Genomic DNA, 26028 nt, shown 5'->3' with positions numbered 1-26028 from the left:
TTAAAGACAGGGAACCTCTATTTCCTACTTCAGCAAAGAAGTTTTATCAAGGTCTTATAGATGAAGGGTTCAAGCATGCCAAACTTAGAACAGAGGTTTGGGTTGTCAAGGGATGTATTGGGGCCAGCCCAAGATCTGACTTTAGGACTGTTTGAAACATTTTAGGGGACAAGCCAAAGGACTGTCTTTGAAAAAAAGGGGGCTACCACCAGTGTTTGTAGGTCTAAAAATGGGCCAGGGCTAGCTGGTATCCCCCAGAGATGGAAGTTTCATTAGAAGGAAGTTCCCAAGGAATCACAGAGTACAACAAAAGAGTCCTGACACCAGACACAGGGAAGTCCCAAGGTACCGCTGGGAACTGACTGAGCCCTCTCCCACTTGTGTGCTGAGCAGGGGAATGGCCTGTGTTGAGTGTAGCTCTGTAGTAGTAAAGATGGTTTCCCAGGTGCTGGAGATCCAATTAGAGGACAGAACAGTGAGCTTACCACTCCTTCCAGGAAGAGTTAAGACAAATACCTCACTCTGTTCTCATGGCAATGAGGGAGCTAGAAACTGTGGCCCCTGGACAGGGTAAGGTTCTCCATGTGGCCATACTGGCTGGCTGGCCATTCAGTCCTAGCTTTGAGGGTAAAGAGACTCTGAAAGAAAGATGAGAAAGTGGAGCTGGGGTATAGTATAGAAGCCCTGCAAAAGAGGGGGCCTGGTAGGCCTGCAACCATCTGGGAAGCCCTTCTTGGGTTTTGGAATCAACGTGTAGTAATTTATATGTAAGAATTAAATTGTAGGAAGAAATAAAGAGCAACAGTTTAGATGGCCCCAAACAGCTAGAACAGCTTTAATTAATGCCAAAGAAGGTAGTGATTAGGACACCAGAGCCAGAAGCACAATGACCAGAGTTCTAGAGACCCAAGATTATGTGCTTCAAACTAGGGGGCTGTAGAAAAAGGTCTGGTTCTCCTCCTCCCTGAGGGGCTATTGGCCACCAGCCATGAAGGCAGAAGGAGCAGAAGAGGAGATGCAGGGCTTGGAAGGCCATAAGCACAACAAAAGACCACTAGGGAACCACTTCAGGGAAATAGTTCAACTTTAATTCAGGAGGACAAAGACTGTACACCCCTTGGGGAGTGGGTGGGAGGCTCTCAGGAAAGGTGGACATAATTGGTTGGAACTAGGCACTTCAAGGATGCTTGGTTTGCCTTAAACAGCACGCTCCTATCATATGAACGAAAACACAGTACCTAATTATCCTATAGGCGAAGGGAGGGGAGAGCTAGCAGGGAGATGTGTCAAAGGCCATATATCAAATGTAGTTAGGGACATGTGTGTCTAAAGATACTCTCCAGGTGATGTAAGACAGGGAGCAAGAGGCCCGGCTGGGGAGAGGGAGTCCGGCACCTTAACACTGAGCTCCGAATGGTGATGATCTGGACTAGGAAGACTGCAACCTCAAACAGTAGGGTCCTTCCAACAAAAGAGAAGGAGGGTGTCGTTAGAGGCAGAATGGGGAAGTTTGTTGATTTCTCAGATAAGCTGCGTTTCAAACTGCAGTCTGTCTTCTCTTTTTGCAAGGCTGTGTCTGAGGTCAGGGTCAGACGCTTTTCTTCTGAAATATCCAACTGGTTGGCTTCCTGGGACTTTGAGCTCAGTGTGGGTCATTGGCTTGAGGGTATAAGGCCTTTTCTTGCCTTTCTGCAGCAGTCAGCTATTTCTTCTGTGACTATGTTCTGTAACAAATAGCTCTAAGATTTCAGTTATTTAATGTCTCACTTTTTTCTGCAGGCCAGCTGGATTTGGCATCAAGATGTGGGTTATATTTGTATCTAATCCACATGATATAAAAGGACCTGGGCAGTAGAGCATTGACTTCCCAGAACACATCCTTATAGAAGGTTCAAGATCACTAGCAGAAATCCATGACACCCTGCCCCTACTTGGAACCTGAACACTGTCATTTGCATCCAGAATGTCCACGTCATGAGTAGGGGGTACATCACGCTGATAGTGCATCATGTGGTGGCGAATCTGTGATGGGAGGGGATGAGGAGCTGGGGACTGTTAATAACCGCATCCTCACTACAGTTCCCAGCCTTTTCTTTCCCGCACAGGGCAGTGTCTCACGGCTGCTTCTTGGGAAAGGTTGCACACCAGTACGAGGGGGAAGGTCTGTGAGTGACATATGAGTTAGCCAGGAGTCTGATTAGTTCTTCAGCACTGTGACCATCCATCTATGGACACTTCAAAGACTAACACCCAACAGGAGCACAGTCTTGTCTGAGTTACAGTTCTTCATCCTCTTCTGGACCTCTGCATGTGGCAAGGAGTCATCAGAAAGGTGACAAGTGAAATAACCACACCTACATTAAGCCCCGGGCTCCTCTATGATCCCCGGGGAGTGGATATTATCATTTTATTCAAGCCTGCCCCCTTTGGATAAACAATAAACGCAAAACTTATACACTCTCATTTAACCAAGGCGCTTCGGATGAACCTGTTGTGTTATCGTGTTTTCATGGTGATCCTTGCAATGATCAAGAACAAACAAGATTTCAAGGGCATGGCTCAGCCCCAAACCAGAAGTCTGATCTCTGTATAACTAAGAGGTGTCTGTTGCATTAGGCAGAGTTACTACCTCTGCTTGATCTGGTGGTGACCTGACCAAGGTTGCTGGGCCAAAAGAAGTAGCTGGAGTGTGTAAGGCCCTAGCACAGGGCAGCATCAGCTGGAGAATCGAATACCTTTTACAAAGCCCACAAAAGAGAGTTCTGTTTACCAAGCTGGAACCCAGGCTGCTGCCTCTGCAAGCCCAGCAGGTTGTCATTTCTAGCTCACACAAAGTATCATATGGGCAACTGACTCCAGATTAAGCCGCTGGGTGGTCAACGGAGAAGATAAAAATTTAAATTTACCCGAAAGCCTTTTTCACCCTGTATAACACTATTCACATGAAAAGCGAGGCAGGCAGAGGTGGTTCTAAGGCTTAGCGGGAGAGAGGAAAAATCACACTGGCCACCAACATTTTCCGCCTGACCCACAGCATGTAGAATGCACGGAGACTTTCAGATATCGAACACAGTCCTCTGTGGGAAACCATCTGAGAGGAGACTGGCCAAAAACAGTGTGGAGAGGAGTGGACATGACGATTTCTAAAAGTCCGCTCTGACCCTAGGGCAGATGGAGCGAGCATGGCAGCAAGCTTTAGGCAGGAGTACCCAGGCAAGTCTGGCCTGAACTAACTGCCAAACCCTTTGATCTTGCTGTGGCTTGACTTGCAGAAAACATCTGGTGGGGGTTCTCAGAGATGTGATACAAAGCCCAGGGAAGGTTTTTGTAAAGCTCTGTAGCACCGTGATTGGAGGGATACGAGCACAGTGTTTCAAACCCTATAGGGACCCGTACAAAAACTGCAGGGGTGAAGAATCATCTCCCCGCGAACTGTACTACCTGAGTCAGGTGTCGTGGAGGATAAAAACAGTAGGGGCAGTCTGTCCTCCTTGTTTGGAAGCCTGGAAAGCTGTCAAAAAGTTAACTGGACAGAGACAACTAACTGCTGGCCTCGGTCTCACATCTGTTTCCTGGGTAATGTTATTTCTTCATTTACTTGCATGGCTTATGAGGACCACAAAAGGTTCTTGCTAAAAGGGTATTCTTGTCATGATTTCACGTTGGTCCTTCAACACTTAAAGAGTTAAATGAACCACGTGGAATCTGTGGAGTCAGGTCCCTAGAGAAATTTGCCTGAGTTCTTTCATTTTGCAGTTTTTGAGAAGGTGGGCTTGAGAGGAAGTTGATTTGTTTGTGGCCAACTCACTTAGCAATTTTGAATTTCTCTACCTAGAACTAAGCAGCACTTCATACCACCTTCTCCTCTCTATTGTGGTGCTATATATTCTCTGACCTTAAAGCCATATGACAAGTGTAAAAGCCTTAACTCTGGAGCAGTCGTGAGTCCAGGATCTGATAGCGTTGGCTTTCTGAGACAAAGAGTTATGTGTGGGTCTAAGTTTAAAATAACAAAAAGCTCTGCTAAGAGGACTCCTATGTGTCCTATGCCAGAAAGGTTTACCATGGAATATGTTGTTCCCAATGTTGTTCAAACATCAAGCTCCTGTAAGCAAACTTGTCCTGATAGACATTGTAAAGCCATGATGAGCCAGCTGGATGAGTAACTTGCACCATCTTTAAAGTACGGAAGCATGAAAGCCCTCCAGCTGTGACATCAATGGAAAGAAGAAGACAGCAAAGAACTGTCAAGGTTTTTGGAATGGCCTCAGTAGCTGTGCTACTGACAAGCTCATCTTTGGAAAAGGAACCCAACTGACTGTGGAACCAAGTAAGTAATTTATTTGTCTGGATTGAGGCTAAGGGATCTTCCACCTAAGGAGGTTGGAAGTGTGAGGAATTCTGCAAAGAGTAATATCGACATCCCTGGGGATCCAGTAGTGTAGAGGAAGATGCCCAGGAAAAGATGAACTGCGGCTAGCTCCTCCATAGGAGTTGGGAGTGTCTATTAAAAAAGTAGAATTTGGTGAGTTTGAAAGAACCCATGCATCTCAGAAGAACCTGAGAGAATTGTGCCTGCTTAATGGAATCAAGTCAAACTGTAGAGAGCCCAGAGTGGGACACCTGCAACAGAATCAGGATGAATCTGACCCCAGGTGATCATGTAGCGGCGGCTCCAGATTTAAATTATTCAATTAAAAAATTAATTAAAGTGAGTAATACTGACCTTCCATAGGCCAAATGCCTGCTCCTGGGAGAGCACAGAATGAAATCAGTTTGTAAAGTCAAGCAACTCAGACCTTTGCCTTTAAATTTCTTTGACTTTGAAACTTCTCACTAAAATAGCAGCATGTCCCCACTCCCTGCGCAATTTCCCTAATCTCCCTTTGTTCCTGGAGCTCTTCCTAATGAGTCAACTTGCTCTGATCTCCTGGGCCAGTGTCCCCCCAAGTGTGGAATAGCAGGAATCGCTTCTCAAGTCCATATGGCTTAAAGTTTCCTTTTAATTATATTTCAGCTTCAGAAGTGAGTGAACTTAAGGAAAAATGACAGGTAGCCATGACCCTCTTCCCCCTCCAAACAAAGAGATGTGATTAATTGAAGTTTTCCAGACACCCAGCCAGTGCATTACATTATTCTTTGAACTAGAAAAGATAAGGAGTGGCTATCTACGAGGTAGGATCCAGAACAGTTTTAAATGGTGCCTTCCTTTTTAGCCAGCCAGTGCTGGATTAATGAGGTACAGCTCCAAACAGGGCCTTTGTCTTCTCTGAAGCCAACTTTCTTTTGATTCTTTCTTTGGAGCCTCTTTCAAGCTCTTACTTGCAAGGTTCCCAGGAAGCCCAAGGCTAACCAATTGGATTTACACACAGCAGCAGATCCCAATGGGCAGTCCAGGCCACCGTGGAGAATAAGCCTGGAGATACCATTCCAGAAGGCACCACAGTGTAAACGTGGGCTCGACAGTGTTCAGGGCAGGTGTTCACACAGCCCTCAGAAACATCGTCCTGAATGAGAGCGGCTATACGGTGTCTCACAGCACTGTCTGTTATTAAATCCCATCCTTATATCAAATGCTGCTTTTTGATACCTACCCTGCACCAGCTCATTCAGTCAGTCTCACAATCTTGTGGAATTAGTTACCGTTTTGTGTTTTGCAAACTAGGAAAATGAATCTCTCCAGGAGGGGTTCACCCAGGATCATACAGCTTAGCCAGATTCTAATTTGAATCACCTGTGTGGTTCCAACACCGTGCTTTGAAGATCCCTGTCAGGCTCTGTCTCCACATGAGCAGGGTCTTCCCATTCGGAACAGCCACCCCTTCAGGACTCTGTGCTATTTCCTTTCCAGCCACCATTTCCAACACCTCCCTGACGGAGAAAGGGCTCCTACTGCCGTATCCCAACCAGATACCCAGAGCCATCCTTCTCATGAAGGACAGGCTTGTCACTCATACTCCAGCGTCAGAATCTGGGAGTTCCTAACATAGAAAGGCCTGGACAGTCAGTCAGAATATCTACCCTTCTCCCAAGGGGTCTGGGTAACTTTCTTAGTCTTCCCAGTCACTGGCTCTTCAACAGCTCCCCTCCCCGACTCCTTTCTCACAAACATCTTCCAGAAGAGAGTCGTTATGCAGTCTCTACCTCCAGCCGTGCGTGGAGTTTTCCACCAAGGAGGACTGGTACAGCTTTCTCCCAGCCCCTGCTTAGAAGTGAGGCCTTCCCAACCCACCAGCAAAATCCCCTTCTCCTGCTCTATTATTTATAGTCCTTTTGTCCATCTGAAACTATATGCTGATTTATTATCTATCCCTCTCGGTCCATGGAGATAAACACATTAAGATTTACTATCCACAAAGACACTTAAGACACCGAATGTATTTTGTTACATAAATGATTCAGTCCACCAGAGGACACCTCTGGTGGTGTAAAGGAAAAGGAAACCAAAATGGAAGTATGCTAGAAAAGTGCAGCAGCACAGCACAGCACAGCCCCGCTCTGCTGCCTGGGAAATGTCACTGTTGCTTGGGCCAAGTCCTGTTTTAGGCACACAGAGTCAGCACAATCAGAGCAGACTGAAATTCTTACTCTGCAAAGGCAATGGCACAAGGTAAAAACAGTACTGTAGGTCGCAACAAGACAAGATCCAAGAAGTGAGACAAAAGGCGCACATGGAAGGTGTCCGCGTGCAATTCTAAACACAGCAGTACTGTTGGAAAGGTGGCATTTGACGAGGCAGAGTGAGCCCTTTCTGCCACTGGAGGAATGGGACTTCCAGGCAAAGGGGACATAAGGCTCTCTGGAGTGTGTGAAGAATGGTCAGGAGGCTCTATGACAAAATGAAAAAGAGCACCAGGGAACAAATTTGGAAGAGAGATGGGAGAGATGATTTACTTGGTAAAGTGCTTACCAAGCAAGTACAAGGACTTGAGTTCAAATCTCTAGAACCCATATAAAAAGCCTGGCATGGTGGTGCATGCCTGCAATCCTAGTACTGAGGAGGCAGACACGGGAGGACCCCGCTTAATTAATATAGAGACCGGTGTTTGTTAAGCAGTATAAGACTTTGGTGTGGATGGTAGTTTTACGTAGTTATTACAAACTCTTGAACAGACTCAACTTTCCTGTGTTCGTGGCCTTTGTCCCAGAATACTCTGCCCTTCCCTGTCTAGCTGGTGCATGATCTGGTGGCTGTTAGCTTACCTGAGCCTTCCTATAACTATTTCTGCTCATGGTGGCCATTTAGCATTTCAGCAAAACCAAAATGATTGCTTTCTCTTAGGGAAAATGAGATCTTCAGCAAAATCTAGGGATAAAAGATGGCAGATTGAGGAGCTAGTAGACAAAAACCTAGGGACTTCCCTAGATGTCAACAGTCAGAAGATAAAAGGAGTTAAAAGGCTACAAAATGTAACACTTAGATCTCAGAATCCTTCACAAGACTCTCCTCAAGCTACCCTCATCGTCAGCCAGGAGCCTATCGAAACAGATGAGGTGAGCTGAAAGAGTTGAGTAGCAAAGGATTCAGCGAATGCCTAAGCTAGTACTGTGACAGTGCAGCTTATCGATGGAGACTCATCACAGAGCCAAGCTATGCATCACACCTTAGAACAGAGGTTCTCAACCTGTGGGTCACGATCCCGTTGAGGGTTAAATGGAAGTGGTATATCATACATTACAATTCATAAAAGTAGCAAAATTGCAGTTATAAAGCCGCAATGGAATAATTTTGTGGTCGGGGGATCTCCACAACATGAGGAACTGTATTAAAGGGTCTCAGCATCAGGAAGATTACGAACCACGGCCTTAGGGTCATTATAGAACAGATGCGATTATAGAACAGCTTCTTGGGGAAACTGGGGATGGGTCTAAATTTTTTTTTATTAATTAAACTTTATTCACTTTGTGAATAAACCTCTCCCTCCTCCCCTCCCGATTCCACCCTCCCACCCTCTTCTTCAAGTATGCCCCTCCCCAAGTCCACTCTTAGGGGAGGTCCTCCTCTCCTTCCTTCTGATCTTAGTCTATCAGACCTCATCAGGAGTGGCTGCATTGTCATCTTCTGTGCCTGGTAAGGCTGCTCCCCCCTCAGGGGGAGGTGATCAAAGAGCAGGCCAATCAGATTATGGCAGAGGCAGTCCTTCTTCCCATTACTATGTAACCCACTTGGACACTAAACTGCCATGGGCTACATCTATGCAGGGGTTCTAGGTTATCTCCATGCATGGTACTTGGTTGGAGTATGAGTCTCTGTGAAGACCCCTGTGTTCAAATTTCTGGTTCTGTTGCTCTCCTTGTGGAGTTCCTGTCCTCTCCAGATCTACTATTTCCCACTTCTTACATAAGATTCCATGCACACTGCCCAACAGTTGGCCATAAGTCTCAGCATCTGTTTTGATAGTCTGCAGAGCAGAGCCTTTCAGAGGCCCTCTGTGGCAGGTTTCTAGCTTGTTTCCTGTTTTCTTCTTCTTCTGATGTCCTTCCTCTTTGCCTTTCGGGATGCTGATTGAGCATTTTATTCAGGGTCCTCTCTCTTGATTAGTTTCTTTAGATGTACAGATTTTAGTAGGTTTATCCTATATTACATGTCTATATGAGTGAGTATATACCATGTGTGTCTTTCTGCTTCTGGGCTAGCTCACTCAGGATGATCCTTTCCAGGTCCCGCTATTTACCTGCAAATTTCATGATTTCCTTATTTTTCATTGCTGAGTAATATTCCATTGTGTAGATGTACCACAATTTCTGCATCCATTCTTCAGCTGAGGGGCATCTGGGCTGTTTCCAGCTTCTGGCTATTACAAATAAAGCTGCTACAAACATGGTTGAGCAAATGTCCTTATTGTGTACTTGAGCCTCTTTTGGATATATGCCTAGAAGTGGTATGGCTGAATCTTGAGGAAACGCTATTCCTAGTTGTCTGAGAAAGCGTCAGATTGATTTCCAGAGTGGTTGTACAAGTTCACATTCCCACTAGCAGTGGAGGAGGGTTCCCCTTTCTCCACAACCTCTCCAGCATGTGTTGTCACTCGAGTTTTTCATCTTGGCCATTCTGATGGGTGTAAGGTGAAATCTCAAGGTCGTTTTGATTTGCATTTCCCTGATGGCTAATGACATTGAGCATTTCTTTAAGTGTTTCTCTGCCATTCTATATTCCACTACAGAGAATTATCTGTTAAGCTCTGTTCCCCATTTTTTAATTGGATTACTTGGTTTCCTGCTTTTCAGCTTCTTTAATTTTTTATATATACTGGATATTAGCCCTTTGTCAGAAAAAGGATTGGTGAAGATTCTTTCCCAATCTGTAGGCAGTCATTTTGTTTTGATGACGGTGTGCTTTGCTTTATAGAAGATTTTCAGCTTCATGAGGTCCCATTTATTGATTGTTGCTCTGAGAGCCTATGCTGTTGGTGTTCTGTTCAGGAAGTTGTCTCCTGTACCAATGAGTTCTAGGGTCTTCCCCATTTTTTCTTCTAACTGATTTAATGTGTCTGGTTTTATGTTGAGGTCTTTGATCCACTTGGACTTCAGTTTTGTGCAGGGTGATAAGTATGGATCTATTTTTATTTTTCTACATGTAGACATCCAGTTAGACCAGCACCATTTGTTGAAGATGCTGTCTTTTTTCCATTGTATGGTTTTGGCATCTTTGTCAAAGATCAGGTGTCCATAAGTGTGTGGGTTTATTTCTGGGTCTTCTGTTCGGTTCCATTGATCCACCATTCTGTTTCTATGCCAGTTGGGTCTAAATTTTAAACTCATTCTTTGTTGCAATTAATTAGAATAAAATTTGAGAACAAATGTATTGGATTTTTATTAAGAAAATAATTTATACATGATTGAAAACTCTATCCTGAAGTTTACCAAGAATAAATTTTCTACAACTGCCTTGAAAAAAACATAGGTTAGGTTTCTGGTTCTGGCCCTCTGGTCAAGAACTACGACTACAGAAGCTCCAGATGAAAATAATGTCTCTCACTCTAGAAGAAAAAGAATTGTGGTCTTGGTGTAAGAAGGAAGGTTAGAAACAATGAAAAGACATGAACAAAGGCAATAAAATGTATTCTGTCTGTCTGTCTGTCTGACCTTGGTTTCTTCTTTTTTTTTTTCTTTTTTCCTTTGAAAATTTGCATTAAACCAGCAAGGCTGGCCTCAGACTAATTGATCCCCAAGATCCCATCCTAGCCAGGGTCACACTTACCTCTCCTGTTATCCCTGAGCCTGGAGACCCAGCACAAGGCATCAGAAACACAGGAACACAGCCACTGACTCCAGAACAATTGAGGAATAATTGTGTTCTCCTGAAAGCATTATCCATTGATTATCTGGCTCAGTGTTTGGAAATCCAGGGTCAATATTCAGTAATTTGGTTACCAGCAACAAAGCACTGGAACCAAAGACCAAGAGTCTTTCTAGTGGCTTACAAAATACCAAATCTATTGGGTCAGCCATTACATATTACATAGTGACATGTGGCATTTTCTCATTCTACAGGAAATAACAAAGTAGGAAAGGGGTACATGAAAACGGTAAACCCAGTCCTAAGTACCTGGTACTCTCAGCTTGGTCTCCGCCTCTCAGAGGCTAATAAAAACTTGTAAGAGTTCTCCACTGCCTATTGCTTCCAGGGAAACATTAGGCTTTGTTAAGTTTTCTTATTTCTAAGGAGACAAGCACCAGAGCAATGAAGAGAAGAAGGGAAGCAAAATTATGTTATAGCTGATTGCAGTCTGACTGGTGTTTGGCAAATTGCATCTGAGCAAAAGTACTGTGTTTCATTTTCTCTTTAAACCATTTCCACTTGAAATTCAGAATCATCTTCTGTGTTAAGAGTCAAACCTCGGAGGCTGTGCCTTTGGGAGTCTTAGGGGAAAGGAGATTGAAGAAATAAATCTTTACTCTCCGTTGGGACACTGACCACATTTCTCAATGATATTCTACTTTCTTCTCTGGTTTCTACCTGCAGTGTTGGGAGTTATTAAGATATGTGAGGCGAGGGTGTAGAAAGTGAGAAAATTTCAAATTAAGTCTTCGGTTCTGAAAACTCCAAATGATGGTCCTCCATTATTGTCACTCTCTTCCTCTGAATCTAGCTTTAGCTCTTGAGTTTGGCAATGAAATCATCCATATAGTTGTGATGATTACAATCCTCAGACTTGTATCTGGCTCCAGAATCAGAGATTGTAAAACAAAAATAAATGAGGACAACAGCACAAGGGTTGACCTCTCTGACTTACATGCATGATACAGCATCAATGGGGTCCTGCCAGCCACAACCATTTGTTACTAACCCTCAAGTCCTTGGCCCTTTTCTAGGCTCAGTGATTAGAAATCTAACTCCTCACTACCGTGAAGCTCAGTCTGAGTTGTGGGGAGAAAATAGGACTCAAAGCAAGATGTACTATTTGTCGTTCAAGAGAAGGGAACCAGAGTATGATAAAATGGTGTTTCTAAGGCCTCCTCCCCTTGCCTTCCAGTATCCCTAGTATCCTATCTCTGTCTCCAGCCATTGCATTTTTCTTGGAAAGCCTTCTCAATAAATTGGGAATTAAACTTTGCATCTTGAAGTCAGTTGTCACCCTCTCTTGTCCTGCTTCAGCCTTGTCCCTGCACCTTTTAGATGGAGACTTTGAGCTCCAAATATTCAGCTATTGTTAGCTTCAAAAGAAAAGAACATTCCATGCACTCAGATTTCTGTCTCATTGAGGACAACTTTGCAAATTCTCCGAGCTGTAGGCTTTTCTGGCTGAGATGCAGGCTGAGAGGTAAGACACAGATGTTCAGGCCCAGGCCCAGGGCTAGTCTCAGACTGGTTATCTGTAAAGCAAGATTATAATGTGCTCCTGGGACACCCGACAGATGTTTTTTGGAACTGGCATAAAGCTCTTTGTGGAGCCTCGTGAGTAGATTTTTTTTTCTATGTTTCCATGGATAATATGAGTCCTGAGACTAGAGCTACCATCCATCTAATATTAAAAATTCTAGCTAGTAGATTAATTTACATCTCAGAGATAGAGTGAGTCAGAAAAAAGGGCCAAGGTGAAGATGTTGAATTGCTAACATGCTTCTGTAACTACTTTTATTTTTAAATATATAAATACTAAAGCTTTAGTCCTCATTTCTTTCTTAACCCTTCAGATCAGCCTAGAAAACACAAAGAAATCTTTTTAAAATTACACTAAAGTATCACTCGCTGGAAAGGATGCAGTCACAGGATGCTTGGGCTCAAACTCCTCAGGAAATTGCTTGCTTCCTATACATACCTTTGGCTGAGCTGGCTAGTCTGCATGCCTCCTTACAGAGCACAAATACCCCACAGCCTCAGAAGGCTTCGGAGATGGGTGATTAGCCAGGTCAGGGTAACCAGGTAGAACAAACTTTAGGGCTTAAGTGAAATCCCATACTGACGAAGAGCCTCAAAATTCCAAGTGACATTTATTACAGATGTCACAATTCTTAGTGACATTTATTGCATATGTCACAGATCCCACGCAGTAGGGTGCTCTGTGTGGTTCTGCAATGGGTAAAATCTAAGTCTGTAAGTCATAAAGGGCATTTAGGAAGGATGTTCTCTTCTCTCTGTGGTGTTTGCCAGCATGTAATTTTAGCATTGTATGAGTGCTCATAAGAGGAGAATGTCTGAAAGCAAAACGGTATTGTACGAGTAAACATACTTGAAAAAAGTGTTGAAATATAGTTATATTTGTGCAATAACAAGAGACTGTTCTCAAAAGATAAATAATGAAATTTTTCACTTGCATCTTATCTCCAAATATTTATTTAAATCAAATGTAAAATAGAATAAGTTCCACATGACAACTATGTGGAGTAAATTCTACATATTTAAAGATTCAGCTCAAACTAGGTAGCTGTTTTCTTTAGTTACCATGCCAATCAGATGTCAATAAATTGAATAAGTTTTTCTTTCAATTGTTTTAAATGTATGGATCGTAAGGAGAGAGGCTGAGGAAACATTTTACTAAATCAATGCACTGGGTTCAATTCGAAACCCTAAAGTCATGTGCGTGCATGAATGTCTTTCAAGCATCCATCCTGCCAGCTACATTATAACATGTTATTAAGAAATAATCTGCCAAACCCAAAGTGATTATTGATGATAACTGGTTGATGAGGTTAGATTTTAAAATCCTCACAAACAGCTGGGCCCACCAGCACAGCCAGCACATTGGCACTCAGGAAGCTGAGGCAGGAGGGCTGAGGGTGTGAAGTTAGCCATAGATACTTAGTGAGACCCTGTCTCAACAAAAATCCAGGCAATCCTTCACTGTCCAACATATTCAAACTGGATCATACTCTTGAATAACTGGCAAGGTAGAGTTTTGAGTCTGATTTGGTTAGTTTGGTTGTTTGTTTTGTTTTGTTTTTTTAATTAAACAAATTTCTCACTCCTAACTCTCTTGAAAATCAACCACAAGACATCTCAAGCCACAAACAGGATAATGAAAAAGAAATACCATGCTTCTGAAAGGAGAGGAAAGCAATGAAGACCTGTGGTTTCCAGCCGTTAATTCTGGGGTTATCAGTTTTGCTGTCAGTGACTTCAGTGTGTAAGAAAACAAAAAGAAAAGCAAAGGTTTTCTCATGAGGGTTAAAAGCAGATAATTCTAAGAAACCCCTTTGAGGGGGAAAGCCAATCTGGTCTAGAGTTAAAGCCAAAATTGTCTGAATCGCAGGGATCACTCTCTTGCCCTGACTGCCATAATAGGTCACAATTTTTCACTTGAGCTTCTTGGTGGAGGAAAGAAATGGAGAATAACCATATAGTCGTGGGGAAGCCTTCTCGGAACAGTTTGTTTTCTTAGGAGATCTCTGGCATAGCCTGATCCAATTACACTGTGGAGATCAGTGGGCACCTTCCCACTAACAATCACTCCTCTCAACCAGCTCTGGCCAACTGATGTGGGTACAGTTTTACTACATGAGTTCTATGGTAGTAAAACTCAAGCCCACACTCTGGGTAGAGCATTAGAAAAGTCAATTCTCTTCTGCCTGCACGTGCATTACCAAGATTTTCTTCTTAGTGAGACCTACTGTCTTGGTCATAACCCATAAGAGATAAAAGTACGTTGTAACTCAACATAGTTTTTATTTGATACCAGCAGCCCCACCCAGCTCTTTCTTAGCAAATACTAAGGGCTACTATGTTCACAAGAGAAATTGTTGTTGAAGGTCAGAAATGAAACTTAAAATTAGAAATCTGTTCACGGGTCAGTTGCCATTCTTTACTGTATGAAATAACAAATCTCTTTCTAATTTGAAGATAATATAGAATCCAAGTCCTTCTGGACACAAAAAAATTAGAGTAGTTAAGGAGTTGAGTGAATCCATCGGGCATTTGAGTGAATTGTCACTATCTTTCTCAAAGCGTCAAGACTTCCAGTTTTAAGGGAAAAAAGTGCATACCTAGATTAGCGGTAGGTTATGCTCCAAGCGAGGTACAAAAAGAGGAGGAGGCAGGTAGAGGCTCCAATTCTGGGACCAGCAATCATTCCATAGCCCCTTTCAGAATAAAACAAGAGGCAACCTTAGCTGGTTTTATGTCTGCCAGTACTTTTTAAGACTGATGGTTGATATCCTCTGACAGTGTATGCCTACAATCCTAGCACTCAGGAGATGAAAACATAAGAATCACCTGTTGAAGGTCATCCTTGACTACAGAGCAAGTTCAAGGCCAGTCTGGGATGCATGAGACCCCATCTCAAAAGAAATGGCTCAAAGAAGGTAGCAAACATTTGTAATCTTAGCACTTGGGGGGCTGAGGCAGAAGGATCAAGAGTTTGAATGCAGCCTGTTATACATATAAAGACTATCTCAAGAAAACATGGATGAACAACAAAAAAAATCTCAAGTCAAATTTTACAGTGCTCAGGCCCTTAAAAAAGAATCATTGTCCACCCAAATGGAGGTAAATCTACCATTTGCTTTCAGTGGGATCTCTTCCAGTCTACAAAACAGGGAAAACACCCTACAATAACTTCAACACTGCCATCATCCAAACTTGAATTGATTGTGCAGAGACCCCTTTTTAGAAGTCTGTGCTTCTAAATGACATAATGCAAAATATGAGCACCTTCCATAATACCCTCTAAGGGCTCCTATATTTAAAACTAACCAATTGGCACAGATGGATATTTAGCCTGACCTCAATTGTCCAACTAATTAACAAACCATAGACAATTAAAACCCATTTTTTCCAAAAACTTATGTTTTTTTAATGTGTGTGTTTGTGTGTGTATAGGTATACATGTGTGTGTGGGTGCATGCACACATGAGCACATGAAAGCCAAAGGACAAAACCGAGTAGTATCCTAAAAGACACTATATACCTCATATGGGACAGTCTCTCACTGGCTTGGAGTTCACCAATTAGGCTCGACTGGGTGGCCAGTAAGCCCCAAGGATGTTCTGTCTCTGCCTCCCCGGTGCTTAGATTACAAGCACATGCCACCATGAACAGCATTCTTGTGTGGATTCTGAAATATCAAGCTCAGGGCCTCACCCTTGCAGAACAAGCATTTTACCAACTTAGCTATCCCTCCCAGCCTTTTTGGAGGGGAAGGTTTTGATTTTGGTCTAGTTTGGTTTGGTTTGGTTTGGTTTGGTTTGGTCTGCTTTGGTTTGGTTTGGTTTGGTTTGGTTTGGTTTGGTTTGGTTTGGTTTGGTTTGAGGCAGGGTATCATGTAGCCAAACCTAGGCTGCTACTCAAGGATAATCTAGAACTCCCAATCTTCCTGCCTCTACCTTGCTGCTGAAATAAGTGGTACATAGCACTGTGGTGGGTTACACAGTGCCAGGGATCACTCCCAAGGCCTGTACTTAGTTCTAGAAACTTCTCTACAGCTGTTATACCCCCTCTCTCTTCTAGCCGTATCTCATTTCAGCTCCTTTTTAGAAGTCAAACCAACTGCCCCTTCTTTCTTCTCACCTTGTCCACACTTCCATGAAACGTTATCAAGGACACCAGTAACAAGATATAGAATGTTCTAGAGCCTAGCCAACACCTGTTTAATTCTCAGAAAGATATAAATTATCATCACAGTTGATTATATTTTCAGGAATTCAGCCTCCTTCTAAACCATCTGTTTTCATCATGAAAAATGGAACAAATGTTGCTTGTCTGGTGAAGGATTTCTACCCCAAGGATGTGAATATAAGTCTCAGATCATCCAAGAAGATAGCAGAATTTGACCCTGCTATTGTCATCTCCCCCAGCGGGAAGTACAGCGCTGTCAAGCTTGGTCAGTATGGAGATTCAAATTCGGTGACATGCTCAGTTCAGCACAACAGTGAAACTGTGCACTCTGAACCATATGCAAATCCTGCTGGTAAGTATCTAGCTTGAAGGCCCTAAGATGGGGAAAGCTGGAGGAAAGCGAAGTGAGCAATGGAAACTCGGGGTGGGTTACCTTTGATTTAGCATCTTGCTAGTAAATAAATAAATAAACAAACAAACAAATAAATAAATAAGGTGCTCCTCTTTGGCTTAGAAGGAAATGCTCTGCACCAATCCTCTTTTTTAATCTCCGTTTCTCATCTTCACCGACCACTGTCTTTTTCATATAAATTGCTGGCACCAAGAGTATCATTTGGTGCAGCACAAAACTCAAAATTCCACAAGGGCAGCTGTCTCATAAAAATCCTTGCTGTGACTACAAATTAGAGCATCTTGATGCTGTCCTAATGATGCCAAAAGGGACCTAAACAGAAGAGTTCCTATCTGTATAAACAGCTAGATGACCTCAGTTTACTCACCTAAAGTCTGCTCCTTTGGCCTGTTGGTTGCCAACATAATCTTGACCACTGTTGTTTCTTTAAGCTACTGTTTCACCAGAACCTGAATATACCAAACCAACATCAGAACCTGAAAATATCTTGCAAACTTCAAAGACTTGCCATGGCCCAAAAGGTTAGTTCAAATCAAGTGGTGAAAACAAATTCTGTCATTGCCACCTGGGACCTAAAAGCTTCAAATTCAATACAAAACAAAATCAAACAAACAAACATACTGAACTCAACTGGTTCCCTCGGTCTCCATTCCACTAAGCCATGAGCTGGTGTTCCCCAAACTGGCCTGTCTGGGTGGGCACAAGAGCCTGACTGCTCTGAGCGCTGTCTGGGGCCACACTGGATGTGCAAGCCTGAAAGAACCATGGTGATTTGGAGCAGACCGATGACAGTTGTTGACACTGTAGGAGTAAATTTTGTCTGGCCTGAAGCCACTGTCTTTACTTTCATTTGATCATAGCTCACACCAAGAAGGCAAACATGATGTCCCTCACAGTGTTAGGACTACGGATGCTGTTTGCCAAGAGTGTGGCCATCAATGTCCTCTTCACTGCCAAGTTAGTCTTCTTTTAAGGTAAGAATTGGTCATTTCCTATTCCCAGATCCACATTAATTATGCTATAAATTGCAAAGAAGGCTTAGAAATGGTAACAGATAAGGCAAATGTGGTGGAACACGCCTATAATTCTAGCACTGGCGAAGATGAGACAATAGGATTAATACGAGTTCAAGACCAACCTGGTCTATATAGTACCGAGACAGCCAGGGTTATAAACAAGACATTATTTCTAAAAGAAAGGAAAGAAGGGAAGGACAGACTGAGGAAGAGAGGGAGAGAGAGAGAGAGGGAGGGAGGGAGGGAAGGAGAGACCTAGGCTTGCCTATTCCTCGGGGCTGAAGAGGTGGCTCAGTGGCTAGGAGCACTGGCTGCTCCTCCAGAGAACCAGACTTTAATTCCCAACACCCCCATGACAGCTCACAACCATCTGTAACTTAAGTTCCAGGGATCTGAACCCTCTGCTGGCCTCCAAAGGTACTACACACACTTGGTTCACAGACAAACATGAAGGCTAAGTACCCGCACACATAAATAAAATGAAATACTCCTTTCCCAGGCCATCCAAATGTTCATTAACTCCTGTTCGGGGAATGATCCTAGGTCTTGAGGGTTGTATTGACCTATAAGTATAGCCAATCATTCCCAAACAGGTATCTAGCCCCACCTGTTAATATCACTAGCAGTCCAGAGGTCACAGGCAGCACAGCAGCATAAAGAATGTTACCCTAGGCATCAGAAGACCAAGTTTAAGTCCTGACCTTGTCACTAGCTCCCTGACATGTTGGCCAGTTTGCTTACCTTCTTTGGGCTTGGGTCTAAGAATGATTCCAAGAAAGTAAATGGGTTTGATCATTATACTGAGCAGCAGAACCACTGCCATGTTAGCAGCGGCATGTTTCACAATTGATTAATGATGCCTGTGATGGTACATCATAGCAGATACCAGCCATCCCAAAATGATATCACTTTTGCAACTCCTTCTAGCCTCAGAGTCTGCAATTCTAAGACAACTTTTCTTTACTTACAGTGGGCTGGCATGAGGAGACCACGGTTCCTGAAAGAAGCCAAAAGCTTACAAAGATGCTATAGCCAAGGCTTTCAACTTCTTAGTGCTTCAACCTGGCGCGTCACCACCATGTTTAAATAGCTGATAACAAAATCAGCTTTTCTGTGATGACAACAAGCCTAGCTAATCCTCCAGTCTAGCGGAAAAGCAAAAGCCCTGGGGAGTGGGGTTTGTGGGCCTAGCTTTACACACTGTTTTATAAAGAAATGGAAAGCTATGGAAACAGACCCATTTTGCTTTACCTCTATAACTGGTATACTTTGAAAATGGTGTTTTATTTACCCAGAACTGCAAAGCGGGGACCAGTAAATCACCAGCTTCGCTGTCCAGGAGGAAAATGGTCTTGGGAAAGAGAACATCTATTTTTTTAGCTAAACATGGAAAGCTGCACTCAACCCATTCCTCGCTGGCGCCCTCTCCCTCCTCTCCTGAGGCATGTGTGCCCCACTCCTGTATTTGCTCTGACAGCCATGCTGGAGCATTTTCCTTTGCAGAACGAGGGTGCGAACAGTTTTAGCACTTTCTGCTCTCCCTAGTACTTTACAAACAAGATCACATTCAAGCAGGCAATAAAGCTTCTAAACTCACAACTAATTATTCTCCACTTTATTACCAAAGATGAAAGTAAAATACAAGAGGGGAAGTACACCTCTTTCTGTGAATTGGCTTCACATGTACAAACAGGCTGAGTCCCAGGCACAGTACAGAGGGCGCAGAATTAAGGCCTGGGCCAGCCTGCAAAGGACTCCCTGTGCAAGTCTTTTGGAAGCAGGAATAGGAATGTGACCCTGATCTTTCCCTGTGAAAGCAGTACTTTTACTGGCTTTTGTCACCACTGGGGACAGATCCTTTGGCCTCAGTCTTCGATGCTGACGCCTCTCTGCCTTTCTTCTCAGGCCTGCCTCTGCTGCCTTTACTAAGCTGTTCGCCTCTGGCTTCACTCGTTGTGAAGTGATGACCAAGGGAAGAAGGCACTCATCTCTGTGAGCTATTAGTCTGCTGGGAGCCAGACTGAGCATGTCACAGCACAGCTTCCTGAGCCCCAGGCCTGCTGCCCTGTCTGGGAAAATGGGCCCTGGTTTCCTGCTGCTGTTACAACCACAGCAGCACCTTCAGCGTGGTGTTCAGCTCTGTTAACAGCTTTGTTGGTATACTCACTGAGGCAGCAGGCCCCAACAACTCAGTACTGTGGTTTCCTCTGCTCCCATGGGAAGTGTAAAACAGGGGATGTGGTGTGACGTGAAAGAGCAATTATCACTGGCAATTCCCCTGACACCATCAACCACAGATTCCAAAGCAAAGGCGGTAATGCTGCTGTGAGTGGCTGGGTTCAGGAGAATCTAGACGGATGGATGGACAGGTCTACCCAGCGGGGAACAGTTGCAATGTTCCACACTCCCCCCCGCCAGTCTGCATGAAGAGTGCCTGTTCCCAAAGCACTCACTTCTGCTACCTTGCTGTGACAACAGAACGTTATTCTGGGGTTGTTAGGAAAGAGCACATCCTCATTTCCCGAGTGGAACAAAATATTTGCCCTGCCTGCCCCCCCACCACCACATGAAAAAAAAATGCTTGTTCTTGGTCAAAAGTCATTCAGTGAGGCAGAGATATTGCTGGGAATGGAACCAAGGTCTCAAGACTGACAGCCCACAGTTATTGTCCCAGGAGCTCACTGCATCACCAACGTGAGGATGATGTGTCAATCTAAATGTCACTACACTGAGCTGCAGAGCCGCCTCTTGTCAGCAACAAACGAGCCAACTCTGACCTGCCATGCCAGGAAAAAATAAAATCCTAGCATATCACAGGACTATACATTTCTCCCACCAAAATGAACCTCCAAGAACTTTAAACTGGTATTTTAGTTAGTATGCGAAATTTGATAAGATTTTCCTACAGGTACATCATTATATCTTGTTCAGATCCACCACCATCTCCGTTACTCTCTCACATTCCCACTTCCTCCCAATGATCCTCTCCCTCCCTGAATCGTTCTCCCTCTGTGTGTGTGTGTGTGTGTGTGTGTGTGGGTGGGTGTGGGTGTGGGTGTATGTGTGTGATTGATGGCAGGAGCCAGGAGCCTTGACCTGCAGCTCTCTCACCTCACCCTCTCTGTTGCTCCATGTCATGGCTACTTTTCACTTGCTGAGTCTGAAGTGCATGCAAGCTCCTGCCCAAATCTATTCTGATAAAGCCTCCTAGTGTCTGGCTGCAAGAGAGTTCCAGAAGTGCACCATGCACTCCTAGCTGTCATGAACCAGCTGTGAGGAGTTGGAACTATTTTTTTATCTCTGGGCCCTTCCACCCCAGAGTGTGTGTCTAATAATTCTGACAGTACACCAAAGATGGGGGTGCTGATAGCAGAAAAACCTGAGACCGGGTCTCAGAGGCTGAAGAGACATATGTTTCAACATCACATGGCCAGTTTCTCCTAGAGAAGTTGGTCTTGTCTGGGGACACCATTGAACTCCGCACTGAGCACCTTGGGAAATGGTGCTCTTGGTTCTTAGACAACTGGCCAGGCATGTTCTTCAGTAAAATGCTCTTCAGAGAGAAAGGCTGTCCAAATAAAATAAGAAAAATGGAGGACACCCAGGAAGAATAACATGACCTATCCTAACAAGATACAGAAAGAAGGTAAGATGATAGGAGACTCCACTTGGAGTCTCAGCACGAAAGCCTGCTGATACGCAGTAATGAGTAAGCCACAGCAGGGACAAAATAAATACACTGATGGTGATATGCCCTGTACAGGCACCATTCTGATACCCTCACAGAAGACAGTGAAGACTTGGAGACACGGAGACAGTATTTCCTCCAGCTGTAGTTCTCCATAAGCAACCCCAGTGACTCAGGTGACAAAGGCCCAGTGAACAAAGTGAGAGGTGCTCTCCCCGGCTGTGGACAGGCCTTTTACTGTACCCTTGGGGGCACCACTAAAGGCCAGAGCGGAGTATAAATGACTATAGAAGGATGTCGGACAACCTGGCATGTGACCGGCTGTGGAAGGGGACCACTCCTAAACTGTGCTCCAGGGGTTTGGGTACAGGCTTCCTGAGCATCTGTGTCACAGTGGCGCAGTGGTAAATAAGTAAGCAACGCACAGTGGTAAGTGGCACTGTCTTCAAGGCTCACTGGAAAGATCACCAGGTAGAAGGTTCTAGCGACCGTGCTGTGTCTCACAGAGAATCGACCTTGAACATAATCGGCATCACGGGCTCTAGTGTTATCCCTAAAAAGGATGAACTGAAAGGACAGGTCTGGCCTTTGTCGATACCAAAATAAATGCAGATTTTGGGGTTCCCATCGTAAGTGCAGGGCAACGTTACTTCGCTGCCGCTCGCCAGTGTCTCGTCAGGTTGAGCTCTGGGTCAGCGTAATGCACAGCACATCCTTGTCTGTGGAGAGGAAATGAGACAGTAATAGCTTTTGCATCTCAGGCACTGACCAGCTCAGAGGAATTCAATGGAGAACAGGAATAAAAGTCACAGGCAGAGAGTGACTAAAACCTAGGCATGTAAGAAAGTGACAACAAGCTTCCGAAGGTCAGAGAAAGGAAAAACAGGGTGCAGAGAGGAAGAAATGAGCCTCTTACAAGCAAACCAAAGGCTTATGGTCATGGCAAGCATCATCCTTTCCATCGCTGCGGGGGCAGAACATGGAGGGCTGCTGGGGTCTGTTTAACCATCATCCAGCTTTAGACAGGAAGGAAATGAGGAGAGGCAGGCAGCCCCTCACATGGCTGTCATGTGACTGGGTTAGCTGAAGCCGTGAGGTAAGTGTCTCCACCAAGGAACTCTTGTGGTTTACAGAAATGCTGCTCTTCAAACCATCTAGAACCCATACTTCCCACAATGAAAATGAATTACTTTAAAAAAAAAAAAAGAAAGAAAGAAAAAGAAAAAGAAAAGAAAAGAAAGGTGAGGAGGGCTGGAGGGAAGGACAGAGGGAGACTGAGAAAGAGGAATAAGGGGAGGAAAGTGCGGTCCGCACGAACGCTTGCTTGTGAGTCATAAAGCAATTTCCCCTCCATTCTCCCATTCCCTGATCATAGAATGGCGCTAGCTCATGAATCACACGTCAAGTCACCCTGACGTATGCGTGTTCACTTTGTAGAACTTAATAAATGGAGTAAATGGATGAGTACCTGTGTTGTATTCAATGCGGAAAAGAAATGAGTAAGTCTCTCTGTATAAAGATGGAAAGATGGCTGGATGAGACCTTAAAAGTCTTGGCTTCCAAAGCTTGCGGGAGGGGCGGGAGTGCTTTCTGATCCTGACAGCACTCACTATGTTGCACTGCATGGCTTCCTGTCTCTTGGAACTGTCTGCAGCTTCCCCTTGGCGACAGCTGTGAAGTTACTGTCCCGGAGAGCTTGCTGGCGGGTAAACTGCAGTGAGTGAGCTACAGGCTTGCTGAGGTACTGTTCTGAGAAGACCTGTACGCTGTGGTGGCTGAAGGCCCTGAGCCATCCCTCCCAGGCTGAGTCCTCCATCTGCCTCCCTGGTCTGGCTGTCTGCTCCTAGTTCTTCGTTAGCCTCAGCTCGGTGAAGTGTCCCCGGCCACCCCAGTCAGTTACTTACTCATTGCCACCCTTGACTACAGCCCTGTTGAAACTTTCCCTCAGCTTGATACCAGATTTGTAAAAATTTTATTACTTCTCTCTTCCATCTCAATACAGATGCACACGTACAAGTGTGTGTGTTTATGTGCTCTACAAGATTAATGACAGCATTCCTCTTCTCACTGATGCTGATATAGCCCCAATGCCCAGCTTGGCTTTCAATAAATAGATATACAGCAAAAGAATGCTGCTTTGCTGAAGGGCTCAGCAGTGGGACGCAGTGGGAGGGTGCTGGCCTAGCATGCATGAGGCCCTGGGCTCCATCTCCAGAGGGAAAAGAACAAAGAGAAGAGAAAAGAGAAAGGGAGAGAGAAGGAGAAAGAGGAGGAGAAACAAAAGAGGAAAGAGCCCATCATCAGCAAACACGACGTTGCCAAGAGTAACAAATAAAAGTACAAGAGAGCAACGTTTACCTGAAACAAGTGACGGCTAAATTTTGACTAATATTTGGAACATCACCGCACATTTTTAAAAATACTCGTTGCTTATCTGGACTTCAATCCTGAATTGTATCTGGCCACCAGAGGCATGGAGAGTTCTCAAGGGAAATACTGCCTGGGCCAGCATCCCGCTGAGAGCCTCTGGAGGGCCCTGGGTGTTAGAGAGGAAGATTCAGAGGGGAAGGGCTACTGCCTTCTTGGAGGCTGCCACTTGGAAAGATCCTTGCACACATACAGCCCACCCTGACAGAAGTCATTTTCAGAGCTTCTAGGCCCACAGCCACCTGGGCTGAACCATTTTCTTGATGCAGGGCCCAATTTCAGGGACATCTGACCACACACAAGAACACAAATGTGGGCTCCACAGGTTCTCAGGCAGGACACACGCAGCCAGTTCACACCAAGGCACAGATGCTGGCTGCTGTGCTGGGTGGTATAAGTGATATCTGCCAGCTTCGGTGTCCTTCTAGCTCTTCCGGGAAGACGTTCTTCAGGAAGAGAACTTCTGAGCAGGCCACACAGTAAGCCAGCTGGGCTCCTGCAGACAGCCTGACTGGTCTCTACACCTCCAGCACCTACTTATCAAATACATGAATTAACACGGGTGTAAGACCACTGTTCTCAAAACTACTCAAAGAGACAATGCTAATTAAATATGAAAAAAAAATGGCTGTTGAGTTTAGCTAAAGATTTAGCTAAAGATTCTATGAATCAGCGGTTTAAAAATTCTCAAGACCATACCTTTTTCACGTTTTCAAAGGTGGGGGAGGGGCGGTTGAACAAACCACAACATACACGTGGAGTCAGGCCACTACTTGCAGAGTTCTATTGTCTCCTTCTACTTCGTGGAGCTGGGGTGGAACTCTGGCCGCCAGGAGTGGTAGCAGAGGCCTTTACACGCTCGGTGATCTCACTGGCCCAGGGCTTCTTACTTTCATGCTGCCAGTTCTGCACACGCATTGTCGTAGAGAGCTGTGCTCCCCTGAGACTTGAGCCAGCTGTGCTCGAGACAAATGAGCTGGGTCTTGGGGGAAAACTGGTCTTCATGCTCACTGTTCTTACGTCTTCCAAAGGCTGCAACTTTTGTATGTCTGAGTGAGCCCAAAGTTCTGTCAAGATTTGGTAGCCCAGTGCTCACTTAATGCTCTCAGGAGCTCTAACCATCTCCCTAACACATTGCTATCTGCACCCTGAGCATCTCTTGGGCACTAGAAGTTTGGAGGCGCCATCAACCACTTAAAAAAGCAGGACTGACTTTCATCAGCTTGAAATCACCAACTGCATTCTTCAGTCTGAGTCTTGATAACTCCTATTACAAAAGAGAGAGAGAGAGAAAGAGAGAGAGAGAGCACTAGAAGGGAAGAATGTAAGAACCAGAAGACAAAGAAAAGGGTGGCAAAAACTTATCCTCTGGGTGTGGCCTGGCCATTGCAATCGGGAGCTGCATAGCTGCCGGTGCCTGCACTGGGCCTGCACAAGCCTGGACTTATCGACGGCTCGTCATAGAAAAGAAGAAAGCTCCTGGGGCCTCCCTCTCCTGCTGAACTATTGTGTGATGGTGGATATGGGAAAGGTTTATCTTCAGATGTGATGTAGTCAGCCTACCAGGCTCCACTGGATAGCTCCATACCCAGAGTCACACAGACAGCCCTGGCTTAATTCAGTGGGTCACCAAACCAAACACCAAGTCATGACCATGGTGAAGGGACCAGTAAGGCAAAAAGTGGGTGGCTGGAGGAGGAAAACAGAATGCATTACAGACAGGTATGAAATTGTCAAAGAACAAATTTAATTAATAAAACAAAGAGAGAGGTTGTCTTTCTTCCAATGTCCCTTGAACTGGGTGGCTTTGTTTTTGACCTTGTAGCGCCCTCTGCTGCTCTAACTAGGCCATCTCCATAAAGATGGCATATGGAGCTCAACAAGAAAAAAAAAAACTAGGTCAACGAAGGAAAACACTCTCTTCTCACACCTGATCTCAAAGCTCCTCTTGTATTTTCATTACCCTTTCATTCCCCAAGCCTACTTCTGTATTGGTCCTCTGGGCCCATTCTCCACCAGTCACTACAAGAGGACAGCTCCAAGGATAAGAGCTAGTGCTCTTAGAGACCCAGAGAAGCAGACATGTTGGCCACAAAATTCTTAATGCCACAGTCAAGAAGAGGGAACTTTATTTTGATGGATACAGAACACTAGCTACATTGTGGAACACTACAATTGTGTGACTAAAAGGGAAATCTGAGAGGCCTCGGGAGTGTGTGGCTGTGGCTCGAGTGTCCAAAGAAAGAGCTTTGGCATCACTGCCTTTCTGTGGCACCTTCCATCCCAAGATGCCTGGGGACAACTTGGCCTGATGAATACTGGGAAGAAAGACAAGGACCAGAGCATGCCCAGGCGGAGACAATGCAAAGGTTCCTGCTTTGTAGAAGACCTTGTGGGTTTGGGCAAGAATAAACATGAAGAACTCTACCATGATTTCTCCCCAGTGCTACCCTCTAAAGGGTTGGTTTGGGGGAAAGAAAAAACTCTCTGA

The 26028-nt window shown here is 44.6% G+C and overlaps 1 protein-coding gene and 1 gene segment (V, D, J or C); both read left to right on the top strand.

Moving 5' to 3' along the window:
- The window catches only part of LOC110550052 (T cell receptor alpha chain MC.7.G5-like), a 521238-nt gene that overhangs the window by 425012 nt on the left and 70198 nt on the right, over nucleotides 1–26028 (top strand). The window lies entirely within an intron of this gene.
- On the top strand, nucleotides 4165–19016 carry LOC132656453 (T cell receptor delta constant-like). The segment is given in 5 exon segments: nucleotides 4165–4330; nucleotides 16077–16346; nucleotides 16838–16927; nucleotides 17267–17380; nucleotides 18393–19016. Coding segments are annotated over 3 exon segments (438 nt in total).

The sequence above is a fragment of the Meriones unguiculatus genome, chromosome 9 (genome assembly GCF_030254825.1).
Source record: "Meriones unguiculatus strain TT.TT164.6M chromosome 9, Bangor_MerUng_6.1, whole genome shotgun sequence".
Lineage (NCBI taxonomy): Eukaryota > Metazoa > Chordata > Mammalia > Rodentia > Muridae > Meriones > Meriones unguiculatus.
This window is presented reverse-complemented; position numbering and strand designations above follow the sequence as displayed.